Source organism: Candida oxycetoniae (assembly GCF_023343755.2).
Source record: "Candida oxycetoniae strain CBS 10844 chromosome Unknown scaffold9, whole genome shotgun sequence".
Lineage (NCBI taxonomy): Eukaryota > Fungi > Ascomycota > Pichiomycetes > Serinales > Debaryomycetaceae > Lodderomyces > Lodderomyces oxycetoniae.
This window is the reverse complement of record NW_026055363.1, coordinates 102260-116231: the sequence shown is the minus strand read 5'-3', so window position 1 is coordinate 116231 and position 13972 is coordinate 102260. Positions and strand designations below refer to the sequence as shown.

At 37.1% G+C, this 13972-nt stretch overlaps 6 protein-coding genes across 6 annotated transcripts; 4 read left to right on the top strand and 2 right to left on the bottom strand. All coding sequences in view use genetic code 12, as the record gives it.

Annotated features, from left to right (window-relative positions):
* Positions 1 to 819: 819 nt before the first annotated feature.
* On the top strand, positions 820 to 3577 carry KGF56_000382 (Zn(II)2Cys6 transcription factor; the record flags this gene model as incomplete). Its single annotated transcript, XM_049325175.1, has 2 exons — positions 820 to 927; positions 1058 to 3577. The coding sequence occupies 2 exons, from the start codon at positions 820 to 822 to the stop codon at positions 3575 to 3577; spliced, it is 2628 nt and encodes an 875-aa protein (XP_049182522.1).
* Positions 3578 to 5374: 1797 nt separating this feature from the next.
* SUR2 (sphingosine hydroxylase) lies at positions 5375 to 6418 on the top strand (the record flags this gene model as incomplete). The annotated part of the gene is made up of 1 exon (XM_049325164.1): positions 5375 to 6418. The coding sequence occupies one exon, from the start codon at positions 5375 to 5377 to the stop codon at positions 6416 to 6418; it is 1044 nt and encodes a 347-aa protein (XP_049182521.1).
* A 428-nt stretch (positions 6419 to 6846) lies between these two features.
* Positions 6847 to 7422, top strand: KGF56_000380 (TRAPP complex core subunit; the record flags this gene model as incomplete). The annotated part of the gene is made up of 1 exon (XM_049325153.1): positions 6847 to 7422. One exon carries the CDS (start codon positions 6847 to 6849, stop codon positions 7420 to 7422), a length of 576 nt encoding a protein of 191 aa, XP_049182520.1.
* Positions 7423 to 7494: 72 nt separating this feature from the next.
* Positions 7495 to 7893, bottom strand: KGF56_000379 (uncharacterized protein; the record flags this gene model as incomplete). The annotated part of the gene is made up of 1 exon (XM_049325141.1): positions 7495 to 7893. One exon carries the CDS (start codon positions 7891 to 7893, stop codon positions 7495 to 7497), a length of 399 nt encoding a protein of 132 aa, XP_049182519.1.
* Positions 7894 to 8368: 475 nt separating this feature from the next.
* On the bottom strand, positions 8369 to 9562 carry EBP7 (Ebp7p; the record flags this gene model as incomplete). Its single annotated transcript, XM_049325130.1, has 1 exon — positions 8369 to 9562. The coding sequence occupies one exon, from the start codon at positions 9560 to 9562 to the stop codon at positions 8369 to 8371; it is 1194 nt and encodes a 397-aa protein (XP_049182518.1).
* A 1796-nt stretch (positions 9563 to 11358) lies between these two features.
* Positions 11359 to 13692, top strand: SCT2 (bifunctional glycerol-3-phosphate/glycerone-phosphate O-acyltransferase; the record flags this gene model as incomplete). Its single annotated transcript, XM_049325119.1, has 1 exon — positions 11359 to 13692. One exon carries the CDS (start codon positions 11359 to 11361, stop codon positions 13690 to 13692), a length of 2334 nt encoding a protein of 777 aa, XP_049182517.1.
* Between the last annotated feature and the right edge of the window lie 280 nt (positions 13693 to 13972).

Genomic DNA, 13972 nt, shown 5'->3' with positions numbered 1-13972 from the left:
AAAGGATTAAGATTATGGATCCAATGTAAATCTCTTTTTACCTTGAATACTTTTTTTGCATCTTAAGTATATGTTTAGTAACTGGGGTTTGCAGTAACACGCTTTTGATCAGAAAAGTGGGATTCCATGCTAATGGAGGTTTTTTAATATATATGGTGTGTGAAAATTTCATTTAAACAATTATAGTTTATCCTCTTCTAATAGCGGTTAGCTAGTTCAATCAAACCCGTGTGTTAATTAACATATGGTAGCACCATTTAGACAGTGATGTATAATATATGCTTATATGACTTTGACTTGCAATAAACCTATTCACATTTCAGTAGTTACTACATAAAACAATCGCGATTTACAACACATCATCAACAAAATTTCAACACATCATCAACAAAATTTCAACACATTATCAACAAAATTTCAACACACACTTTATGATTCACAACTGATAATTCACGATTCACGATTGATAATTCATAGCTGATAATTCACAGCTGATAATTCACAGCTGATAATTCACAGCTGATAATCCACGATTCATGCTCAATACACATTCTTGCCTAAAGATCATGACTTTTGATACGAGTTTAATATTTCCCGCTACTCCAAAAATCTTGCAATTTCACTAATAATAAATACAATTATAATAGATACAAAAAAAGCTATACAGATGAAAAAAAAAATAACCAAGAACCATACATCATTAAATTCTCCTCCAGATGGAAATCTTTTTTCTTTTCAATTAATTTTTTTTTTTTTTTTTTTCCTTTAAACCATCGGGATAAGCTATACTTGTTTTTTTATTACATCAAGAAAACTCAAATGGTGGAAAAAGTACCAAGACCGAAAGGCCGACCAAGAACGTTGCCTATTGCCGAACGGAAAAAAGTATCTCGTGCTTGCGATGTTTGCAAGCGGCGCAAAATGAAGGTATGTGATCATCCCATCTAACTTGTCCTTTCTTCTAGTTAAATTGAAAAATAAAGATATAAAGCTTTTTTTTTACCCCAGAAAGATTGAATATTCAATACTTACAATTTTTTTTTGTCAATATCTTTAGTGCAATGGTGTTAATCCCTGTAATTATTGCAACTCAAAGTCCTTGATATGCAAGTACTCCAATGTTGACGGCCGCTCTTTAAAGTCAAAAGCGTATTTGGAGAAACTCCGCTTTGATCAACAACACAATGGCTCCGAAATGGTGCCAATGCCAGTGTCAGGTCCCGATGATCTTTCATTGGAGATGAAAACATCGTCAACAAAGGCAACAACAACAACAACAACAACAACAACAACAACAACACCATCATTAATTCCTGCAATGCCTATGAAACATCCATCGTTGGCAACTTCGCCTTTGCTGGGGCCAGTATTGACGCAATCATCAAAATCGCTACCGGGAGAAAATGTGCCGGCACAACATCCACTGGCAGCTGCATTACCCTCAGTAGCGCCACCACAACAACATCCACTGGCAGCTGCATTACCCTCAGTAGCGCCACCACAACAACATCCACTGGCAGCTGCATTACCACCAGTAGCGCCACCACAACAACATCCACTGGCAGCTGCATTACCCTCAGTAGCGCCACAACAACCTCCACCAGCACCATCTGCACAATCACAATCACCGCAGAGTGGCAAGCTGCCGTCAATATCATTAAGTGTTATTTGCGAAAATTTACAAGCAGCACTAACGAATGAAAACGTACAAACTTCTCCTTCCAAAAACCAAGAGTTGAAAGAAGGTTTATCTAATCTCAATGGTAAGTACACTCGACTTTTAACTTCAAAAACGGGGAATTTGAGATTTTTTGGTGAGAGCAGCGCACTATCGTTGTTGAGCGAATGTCGTAGCTTATTTAGAGACGTTTGTGGTTCAAGTAAGTTTACTGATGACCCAGACCAGGGGTTTATCAGCGACGAGAGTGTTGATTTCAGCCATCTTCCCATTCCCGTGCAACTACCGACAAAAGAAGATGCTTTTGTTTTGATAGATTTGTTCAAGACCAATATCAATGACACTTTCTACATTTTTAATATGAAGTATTTCAATAAACACATCTTCAATGAAATATATCTGAATCCGGTGAACTGCAGCACAAAAAGATTATGTTTGCTTTATCATGTGTTTGCTCTTGGAAGATTATTTTCCCAGTGTTCGCCGCATATGGAATTAAACTTGCCAAATCTGGATGTGTTTTTTAATCTGGCACAAGCTCTACTTTTGAGTAATGTGTTTGATGGTAAGTTATGGTTGAGTGAGGCCAATTTTCTACAGTATTTTTATTTCCAATCGTGTTGTAACCGGTCAAATGCATGGATTCAATTGGGCAATGCAATAAGAATAGCACAGGCATTGGGGTTACATAGGAGCTGTATAAACGAAAGAATTCAACGCGTTGATATACGAAATCACAGAAGGAGATTATGGAGGAGCCTTTACGTTTGTGATTGTGCTAGTAGTGTCAACTTGGGGCGCCCCTTAATGATTAACGATTATGATTATGATGACGCCAATTGCAAAATTGAAGACGAAAACTTTGATGATGTTGAGAGGATACGCGTTATGGCCCAGAAAGCATCTTCTGATGGGGCATTAATCAATGCGAAAATTGTGGAGAATATTTTTAAAGATGGATTAATCAATATAAGAAGAGCTCATGCTTTGGCTTTGGAATTGAAAATTTGGTCGGTGAAATTACCCAAGGAATTACAACTAAATACAGCTTTGGAAAGAGAAATGGAATTAGGAACTAATCCAAATAACTATCTATGTGTTTTTGTTCATATTAGCCAGTTGTATGGAATTATGACCTTAACAAGACCATTTTTGATATATGTTGTTACTAGAAAATTAAAACCAGAAACAAAGCCGCAAATTAAGGACGAGCAGAGTTTAATGAATTTTTGCAAAGCATGTATCAAGGCCAGTTTTTTGGTGATTAAATTACTAAAATTTTATATTACTTATAATCCCCATAGGGAGGAAGTGTTTACAATTCAATCTTCTTCCTTTTTTGCCTCAATCATACTTGGGTTCACCTTGCTTGAGCAAAAGAGATCATCTAAACCAGATCATCATTATATTGCGGTTCTTCAAGATGCATTAACAGATGGGTATAATATATTGAACAACTATGCCCACTTTAATGTCACATGTCGTAGATGGGCAACGAATTTGCATAATATGATGAATGCATTGAACAAATACGAGTCTGATAGTGAAATTTATGGTGAGTCGATGTCTATGACTTCCTCAAACGAGACTTTTAATCATGAAATGATTAGTTGGGGAATAGAGAATAAGGCTTTGGAAGAGATTTTGAACTTTCAACAGTTTTTTGTGCCTAGCACAACGTCTCAAGAACTTGAGGAGATTTTGAACCTTAATGACAATCAGAGGTTATCTGATTCTAAGAATTTAAATTTCAAGCAAAGGGATTTTCTAGATGCATTTAGGTATGATACAAGTAATCATGTAGTTTTTGGAGAACAGCGGATCCCCCAAAGAGCAAAAATAGATGGAGTTATGAATCCGTTAGATCAAAAGCTTACACTATCGAACAGAGCAAGATAGTGGAGTACAATAGCTATCAAAGGGAGAGGAAAAGGAAAAAGAAAAAGGAAAAGAAAAAGGAAAAGAAAAAGGAAAAGGAAAAGAGCTAATGACTATTGCATTTGGTGTGTCAATGTGTCGGTGGCAGTCAGTGCACCACTATCTCTCTTCGCTCGATAGGGTGAGTGTGTTGGTGGCAGTCAGTGCACCACTATCTCGCTTCGCTCGATAGGGTGAGTGTCGGTGTGTTGGTGGCTGTTTTGATTCTTCTTTTTTTTCTTGTTTGTTATATGCAACATGTTTTTGTTCATGTTTTAAGAGAGGGCTTACGCGTGAATTTGGTCCATGATGATCCGAGAAAAAATATATTTATATATATTATTTTTCTTTTGTTTTCTTTTTCTAATAGGAGAAAAAGGACTATAGATAAAGTTAGCTGAGATTTTTTTAAATTGGTGCTTTGTTTTCGCCGGTTTTGTAGAACCTACTAAAGAGTCCCGTATAAGAGTGTATAGCATTAGCGCACAATCACATGTTTTATATACTGTAATTGTCTGTGAAACCAATTTCTTGTCTAACCAAAATTTATTTCTCGTCTGCAAAACCAATTTTTCTCTCGTCTGTGCAAGAGAAGTAGCGGGGTTCTTTTAAACCATAACTTGTGTGCAGAAGAGTTTAGTTGTAGTAAAAGATTTCACGAGCAAAGAACAGTTGATTCCACTATCGAGCAATGAACAGTTGATTCCACTATCGAACAAAGAACAGTTGATACCACTATCGAGCAAAGCGAGATAGTGGAGCCAATCAAACTAGTGTGTATTTACTGGTTCCATTTGCTCGATAGTGGAGCCAATCAAACTAGTGTGTATTTACTGGTTCCATTTGCTCGATAGTGGAGCCAATCAAACTAGTGTGTATTTACTGGTTCCATTTGCTCGATAGTGGAGCCAATCAAACTAGTGTGTATTTACTGGTTCCATTTGCTCGATAGTGGAGCACATCAAACCCGTGTGTATTTACTGGCTCCATTTGCTTGATAGTGGAGCACATCAAACCCGTGTGTATTTATTGTTTTTTGCGCGCGCCTGTGGGTTTTACCTTTTCTACTTATCACATATTATGTGGGGCGCGATACGGGCTAGATTGGCGCGAGAAAGCAACAAAAAACAGCCTTTTCTTATGGCACAAGAAAGCAACAAAAAACAGCTCTTTCTTATAGCGCGAGAAAGCAAAAAAGAAAAAGGAAAAGAAAAAGAGCTAATGACTATTGGATTTGGTGTGTTGGTGTGTTGGTGGCAGTCAGTGCTTCGCTATCTCGCTTCGCTCGATAATGTCAGTGCACCACTATCTCGCTTCGCTCGATAGTGTCTAAAAGCTCACGTGACTATATAGTTCGGAGATAAAAACTAGCTGGAGCCTAACAAAAAGAAAAAGGAGGCAAGTGAAAAAAGAAATTCATTAATAATGTTCCAAAAAGGAAAGTGGCGTGTAAGACATAAAAAAAAAAAAAAAAAGAAGAAAATGCTAAACATTAAATAACATGATGAAATTTGTATACGATCTCGTCTTTAGTAGAGTAGAATTAGTGAGTATAACTAGTGAGTATATCTCTTTTAAAGATTCCAAAAAACTGATTTTGGTTTTATATAAGCCAATAATCTTATCCAAATCACTTTTCGGTAAGCAAAAACCCCAAAATCACTTGGAAAGAAGTGACGAAAAGGGCAAACGATAAAACGATAAAACGATAAAACGATAAACGAAAAAAAAACGAGAATAAACCCGCACTAAGAAACAGTTGAATAGTCGCTTAGTAGCATGAATTTCAAAGCACAACTGCAGAATTTCTCGTCGATTCTTTCCCAGCCTTCGTATTATCCTGCGAACTTCACAATCACCAAAAAACCCGACTTGATAGAAGGGATTCCCGACGGAATACTAGCTTTGATAGCGCCAATAGTAGCTTATTGGACTTATTCGTCATTTTTCCATATTGTAGATGTTTACGAACTAGCTGAGAAGTACAGAATCCATCCAAGTGAAGATGAGTTGAAAAGAAATAAAGTGACTCTACATGAGGTTGTAAGGGATGTCATATTGCAACACGTTATTCAAACTGTAGCTGGGTTAACTGTCTACTACTTTGATGCTACTCCTCAAACTGGTTTCGAGTTTTATACAATGTGGCAATTGAAACATAATTACTTACCATCATTTGTGCCCGACTTTGTTGTTTATTATGGGTATATGTACGGATGGTCTTTTTTACGCTTGTGTCTTGCAATCTTGATAATAGACACATGGCAATATTGGTTACACCGTCTTATGCATGTGAACAAGGCATTATACAGAAGATTCCACTCAAGACATCATAGGTTGTATGTGCCATATGCGTTTGGAGCTTTATATAACGACCCTCTTGAAGGGTTTCTTTTGGACACCGCTGGAAGTGGGCTCGCTTCACTTATTGCAGGATTATCCCATCGCGAGCAAATTGTTTTGTATACATTTGCAACTTTAAAGACAGTTGATGACCATTGCGGATACAGACTCCCATTTGATATTTTTCAAATGATATTTCCAAATAACTCAGTTTACCATGACATTCACCATCAAATATGGGGCATAAAGAGCAATTTTTCTCAACCATTCTTTACATTCTGGGATACGTTCAATAGAACTCAGTACAAATTTGTTAATGAGTACAAGGACTTGCAAAGTCACATCACGTTGAGCAAATACAAGGAGTTTTTAGCCAAAAAGACAAGATCTGGTCCAAGAACCGAAACGGAAAAGGAACTTTTCAATCAAGAGATGGAAATTACAAAAGAAATTTCTTTTGAAAGTAAAAAGGATATATAAGGGGGAAAGAGAAAGAAAGAGAGATAAAGAGAAAGAAGGAGAGATAAATAGGGATAAATAGGGAGGGAGGGAGAGAGAGGAAAGAGATTTAGGGATAAAGAGGGAGGGAAAAGACAGACCACCTAGAAGAGTGTGGTGATTAATTATATAATAACATTAGAAAAAAACGGACTATTAATTATAAATATGATGATACTAGAAGATGAATTTCTTTCAAAACACTAGTGATATTAGCAATGACATTCAAAGATGATGCATTCTCTATATTAGTCGTTGTAGTAATTGGCAGTAGTAGTAGTAGTAGTGCAAAGTGAACGAAATTTTTTTTCGCGATAGATTTCATAGAATCAACAAGACGGCTAAGTAAAGTTTCAACAACTAGACTGTCTTTTTCAATATTGCAAACCAAACTCTCAACGAGCGCGCAGATGTCAAAGAAATCAGCAGCAGACGACATTTGGAAGGGAAATGTAGAAAAAATCAACTCAGAGTTGTTCACATTGACATATGGTTCCTTGGTTGCGCAGCTTTGTCGAGACTTGCACAACAATTACCATGAAGTGAACAACCAACTAGATAAAATGGGCTATAACATTGGTCTAAGACTAATAGAGGAATTTCTAGCTAAAACAGGTATTAGGAGATGTGCGACATTTAAAGAAACGGCAGATGTTATATCGAAATTGGGATTTAAATTGTTTCTCAATATCCAGCCACAAGTAGACAATTGGTCGACTGATTTGAGATCGTGTACCTTGGTCATACCTGAACCAAACCCATTAACGGAATTTGTTGAATTACCAGTAACGGTGGATTCAAAAATCGGGAAAGAGCTTTGGTACTCGCAAATACTATGCGGTGTTCTAAGAGGTGCTTTACAAATGGTTCAACTAGATTGTGATGTGTATTTTGTGAAAGACGTATTGAAAGGAGATGAGAGGACAGAAATGAGGTTAAAATTGAACAAAATCTTAAAGGATGAAGTGCCGGCGGGAGAAGATTAAGCTAGCAAAACGGTATATACATATACATGTGTGTGTGCGTGTGCTCTACACATTAAGAGCCTGAATCATTTATTAAACTTGGACATTTCTATACACCTTTTCTGTGTCGACTTTCGTCACGGCAGATTCCAAATCTGATCCATTATCAAGATTCAAGTTTGATTGTGTGGATACCAAAGTTTCATTATCATCTTGTTTCAAATGCACTGCATCAGGTTGCAAAATATGCAACGAATTGAATCTTAAATTGTGATGACCATTGCTTGTTTCCTCTCCTACTAGGTTATTTTTCATTCTTTTCTTCTTTTTTCTATCACACCAGTATCTTCCTTTTGATGTTACTCCAAGAATCACAAGAAAAATACCAAGTATTGGAATAATCAAGACTGGTATTAAAATATAAAGTGACGAGCCTTCGGTGAGTGTGGTATTTGAATCAGAATCCTTTGGCGGAGGTGGAATATAATTCATGTGTCTTTTACACTAGAACCAAACAATCTTGAAGTGTGGATTTTGATTGACTTTTATAAAAAGAATTAGCAAGCTAATCTAGGACTTAGTTGTATGTACTTTGATGCATCTCTCCCCTCCTCCCCTCCATCGAAGGGCTTTTTAAATATTAATTTACATCAACCTGCTTTGACAGGTTAAGGGAAAAAAAAAGGGAAACTCAAAGAGAAATATACCAACAGAGTTGCCAGCAGCGGGTTATCATCTGCTACTGGAAGCTAGTAAAATAATAGATTTGTATTCCCGTTTTGCAATTATAGTAAATATTATTATTGTACCTAAGTATATATATATATAAATCTATCTCTATATATATAAATCTATCTCTATATATATAAATCTATCTCTATATATATAAATCTATCTCTATATATATAAATCTATCTCTATATATATAAATCTATCTCTATATATATAAATCTATCTCTATACATATTTAGACCAAAGGGGTACCAAGAACTTTGGCATTAGGATCTGCGTCTACCTTTTCACCATAAAAGGGATAGGTGTTATAACCGTAGTTATAAGGAGTGTAAAATGTATTTCTAGCGTAATCATTCAATTCTTGATTCTGTTTAATTCTCTCTGGCAAATCAGGATTAGCAATAAAATACCTACCAAAACCAACTAATGTTCTTTCATCAGCATTTGTATCATGCACAATGTGTTTCCAATTGTCATCCTTGTCATATGTGTAAGAACCACCTAATAACACAATACCTTTCCAGTTGTTTAAAATGTATGAGATATTTGCACGATCAGAAACAGTTTCGGTATCTACAGCGCCATCTGTAACATCAACGAAGGCCAATTCCTTGCCGGCATCAGCCCTCTCTTGCAATTTTTTTGCAATATATTCATAATCTTCCTTATAATTTGGGCTAACAATTGGTTCTTGAAACACATTTCCAGGTGATATTCTAATTGCAAGTTGTTTTGGGTCGGCAATCTTGAAACAATTATCAAGCACATCAAATAAGAATCTTGCTCTATTTTCAATTGGACCTCCATACTTGTCGGTTCTCTTGTTTATACTTGGATTAAGGAATTGGCTTGCAATGTACCCATTAGCAAAATGGAACTCAACAAAGTCAAAGCCGGCAACATCAAGTGCCAATTTAACAGCATTGGGATATTCGTTTTCCACTAAGTCTTTGATTTCTTCCAACGTCAAAGCTTGAAGCAAATTGCCCGATTCTTTTGCTTCCTTTTCCGACTTTTCATGTTCGTAAACGACACTTGGCGCTACAAACGCAAGATTGTGTTTTTTCAACAAAGCGGGACTAGCAACTCTACCAAGACCCCATAGTTGTATAGCAATTTTGGCGCCTTGTTTGTGGACCTCATCAACTATTTCTTTCCATCCTATTGCCTGCTTTTCTGTATAAATTCCAGGCACGTTTGGATAAAAACCCAATTTCAAAGTAGCAATTGTGGCTTCTGTCACTAATAAACCTCCAGATTTTGCTCGATCTGAATAATACTGTTTCTGCAAATTTGTAGGAATATGGTTAATTGGATCAGCACGGTTTCTAGTTGTTGGTAAGTGTGCAATTCTGTGTTTCAAGATGACATTGCCCACTTTGATTGGTTTGAATAGATTAGATGCTTGAATCGTAGGATTCGTCATTATAGGAGAGTGTAGAAAAGTAGGAAGCAAGGAGCAAGAAGCAGGGAACAGGAAACAGGGAACAGGAAACAGGAAGCAGGAAACAAGAATCAGGAAACAGGAAGCAAGGAGCAAGAAGCAAAAAGCAAGAAGCAAGAGGCAAGAAGCAAGAAACAAGAAGCAAAAAGCAAAAAGAGAGATTACATATTGTTTATATATTCTTCCCAATGATGGACGTTGCCCTTTCAGAGAAATACATTCAAAATTTTGGAGCAACAGAACTGAAGATTAGAATAAAACTGTGGATTATTCCATTTCTCATTTGTTCCAGAATGGAAGAATTATTCCAAAGTTCATTTGTAAGCGAAACCGATTTAAGCTGCGAAAAAAAAAAGGGTCCGGCTATTTGGATTACTCAATCAAGTATCGCTTATGACCGAAGAATGAAAAGGTTGTAAAGTGGATCTATATCGTTTGCGTTTGACAAATGATTACAGTGTATAAAGTGGCAAACTAATCACCGTGGTATACGCAACTGCTCACCTCTATCTCTCCCTCCTTCTTGCACCGAGCCTCTCACCTCGATCTCACCCTCCTCCTCTCATGGAGCCTCTCACCTCTATCTCTCCCTCCTCCTCTCATGGAGCCTCTCACCTCTATCTCTCCCTCCTCCTCTCATGGAGCCTCTCACCTCTATCTCTCCCTCCTCCTCTCATGGAGCCTCTCACCTCTATCTCTCCCTCCTCCTCTCATGAAGCCTCTCACCTCTATCTCTCCCTCCTCCTCTCATGGAGCCTCTCACCTCCTGTCTTGTGTTTTTCAACGAAATCTGGATACATAAGGAAAAGAACACAAACAAGGATATGACTACAAGCATGGAATTTTTCCCCTTTCTTCAAATCAAGAATTGATGCAATTTCATCAAATACAAGTACTTGAACAGTGACTACATGTAGAGTCAACATGCAATATACGCTGGCTCACTACAATTACGTGGTTGTAACAAGCTCCACTATCGAGCAGAGCGAGATAGTGTCATTAGTCATCGTGCTACACTATCAAGCAGAGCGAGATAGTGTCACTCGATAGTATTATTAGTCAGTGTCACTCGATAGTGTCACTCGATAGTATTATTAGTCAGTGTCACTCGATAGTGTCACTCGATAGTATTATTAGTCAGTGTCACTCGATAGTGTCACTCGATAGTGTCATTAGTCAGTGTCACTCGATAGTGTCACTCGATAGTGTCACTCAAGCATTTCTGTTTGTACGTTACAAGAGTTCCAAGAGTAACAAACAGAAAAAGCCGGTTACTCTTTGTGCATGAAATCTAATATAACGAGATGAATCGATATCTTGCCATCATATCAAAGCTTCTTCCCCGCTCTTCCACTTTTCTTTCCATGCCAAAAAGACATTAAATATTCTTTCTTCCATCTTCCCTTGAACATTTCATGTCATTTGTTTCTCCCCTTCTTTTTCTGTAGACTTGACTACGCTAAAGAGCATATTGAAGTAACAGGGCATTAAATAATATTTCCCCATAAAAAAAATTGTAATTTATAAAATCAATTTAATTAAAATTATAACAGGAGATATTTCAGTACCACTTTTGACCTGATATTCGTATATATTTCCTACAAAAAAAGAAGCCAGTAACTACATAAATGGAGGTACGTCCATAATCTTTAATATTCAGAGATATTCATTCTTAAGCCTTAACTGTTCATTGTTGATTCTTAATCCACACGGGGGTTTTCTTTCTTTCTTTCTTTCTTTCTTTTTTTTTTTTTTGGTTGTGTTCCCTTCCTTTACAAATGCATGATATACCCGATTCAAATTCTAGCACAAGCTTTAGCCAGACCAAGTCACCAGATATTCGAAGATCAAAGCTCGAGAATAGACCATTCATATATTATTTGCGCTTAATATTTCGAGTGCTAGCTTACGATGCAGTTCTTTGGTTTTTCAATTTAGTAATTCAAACGTTTTTCCGAGATGTCCAAGCAAGAGGCAGTTTCAATATTCCCAAAAAGGGGCCCGTGATATTTGTCATTGCACCACACCATAACCAATTTGTCGACGGATTGGTTGTGATGACTAAAGTAAAGGAGAATCTGAATCGGAGAATTGCCTTTTTAATTGCACAAAAATCGTATGACCGGTTTTTCATTGGCCATGCGGCTAAATTGTGTAGTGCTATTCCAGTTAGAAGAGCACAAGATTTGTTGAAAAGAGGTACCGGGACGATATATTTAGATGATAATGACGTTGTTGCCAATGACAAAGACAATCGCGTGATTCGTGGTAAGGGAACTCACTTTACCACTGAATGTCAAGTTAAAGGATTAATTGGATTACCCGACTCCTTGGGGAACAGTCCCATCTTGGAAATTGTTAATGATGAGAAGTTGATTTTGAAAAAACCGTTTGGCTCTACAAGAAAGAAAATTCAAGAAAAGATTGATGAAAGATTGCACAATGGAACGACGTTTAAAATTGCTCCACACATTGACAATCATGTAGTTTTTCATAATGTGTTCAACCATTTAAATGATGGCAAAGTTTTGGGCATTTTTCCCGAGGGAGGTTCCCACGATCGGCCAGACTTGTTGCCCTTGAAACCTGGTGTTGCGATTATGGCTCTTGGTGCGGTTGCTCAACAAATCAAAAAAAGAGACGAGGCAATTAACATCAAGCAGGGCGAGGCTGCTGCTGCTGCTGCTACTTCTGATGATGATGATGATGATGATGATGTTACAATAGAGCCCATTGTTCCAGTTTCTATTGTACCCGTTGGTTTAAACTATTTCCATCCTCACAAGTTTAGATCAAGAGTAGTGATAGAATTTGGCAAGCCTATAATTGTGGATGAGCAAATGGCCGCAGAGTATCTGGAAAACAGCAGGGAGTCAGTTGACAATTTGTTAAAAGTTATTACATTAGGATTGAAGGAAGTGACAGTGACATGCAATGATTACGAAACCTTGATGGTGTTGCAGGCTGTGAGAAGGTTATACACATCAGGGAATCGTGAAACCATCCCATTGCCCATGGTTATTGAAATGAACAGGAGGTTGATCAAAGGGTATGAACAATATAAGGACCGCCCTGATGTAAAAGAGTTGAAAGAAGCTGTTTTAGAATATAACAGGAACTTGATGAGATTGAATTTGCACGACCATCAGGTTGAATCGTTGAACAGACGGCATAGAGTGCACACTACTTGGATGTTTATTACAAGGTTTTTCAAATTCTTTTTATTTATGGGTTTAAGCATGCCCGGGATATTCATGTTTAGTCCAGTTTTCATAATTTCAAGAAGAATTTCCAGACAAAAGGCCAAGGAGGCGTTGGCCGGATCGGTAGTGAAGATAGAAGCCAAAGATGTTTTGAGTACTTGGAAGATATTGGTGGCTTTGGGATTAGCACCAATGTTGTACATTTTCTGGTCAGTGATTGGTACCATATTGATTGTGAAGTTGAAAGTGTTGGACGAGATAGAAGTGTCCGTTTGGTTTATATTTGTTGTTTTTTACTTGTGGGCGGTGTTGACCACTTATGCATCATTGAGAATCGGAGAGATTGGCGTCGATTACTATAAATCGCTCAAACCTTTATTCATTTCGATGTTGAGTATTAATCTGGATAAGTTTCAAATTGAAAAATTGAAAAAGACAAGGCGCAAACTATGTTTGAGAGTCAATGAGTTTTGCAACAAGTACGGTCCCGAAATATTCGACGATTTCAATAGATTTTATCGGTATTATAACGATGGTATTGACGTTGAACATAAAATGGAATTGCTTGCTAGACAAGAAAGAGAGGAAGAAGAACAGGAAAAAGAAGAAAATGACGATATTCAAAATACGATTGGCTCTGATAACTTGCAAAGGACTACAAGTGCCAGTTCGTTAGATCTCAATTTACTGAATTTGGCAGATATTCCAATATTTGCCTCTGCCGATTTGGAACAGACCAGTGATGTTAATTCAATTAGAGATATGGATGCGCCAGTAGTAGAACAAACTGGAGCAAACGAAAAATCTTTTGAACTTGCAAACGGAGAAGCTGAAGATAACGATACTGATGCAGAAGGGCCTAAAATGCGTTTGAGAAAAGCCATGCAAAAGAAACTATTCGAAACTTAAGTTACCAAACCACCCATTCATCCACCCACCGTGCCTCTTATCTTGTTTTCCATATCGGGTGAAAATTTAATTGATAAGTTAAAAAAGGAATTTCAGGGACAAGAAGAAGAAAAAAAAAACAAAAACAAAAACTGCGCAATTTGACAATATTCACCGAATTGGGAAAGGAGTTGTTTTATGCACAAATGAGGCAAAAGGGGGGGGGGGGGTGTAGATAAGGGTGATATACATATATGTATATATTATTTTTTTTTATTTTTTTTTTTGGTGTTTTATTATT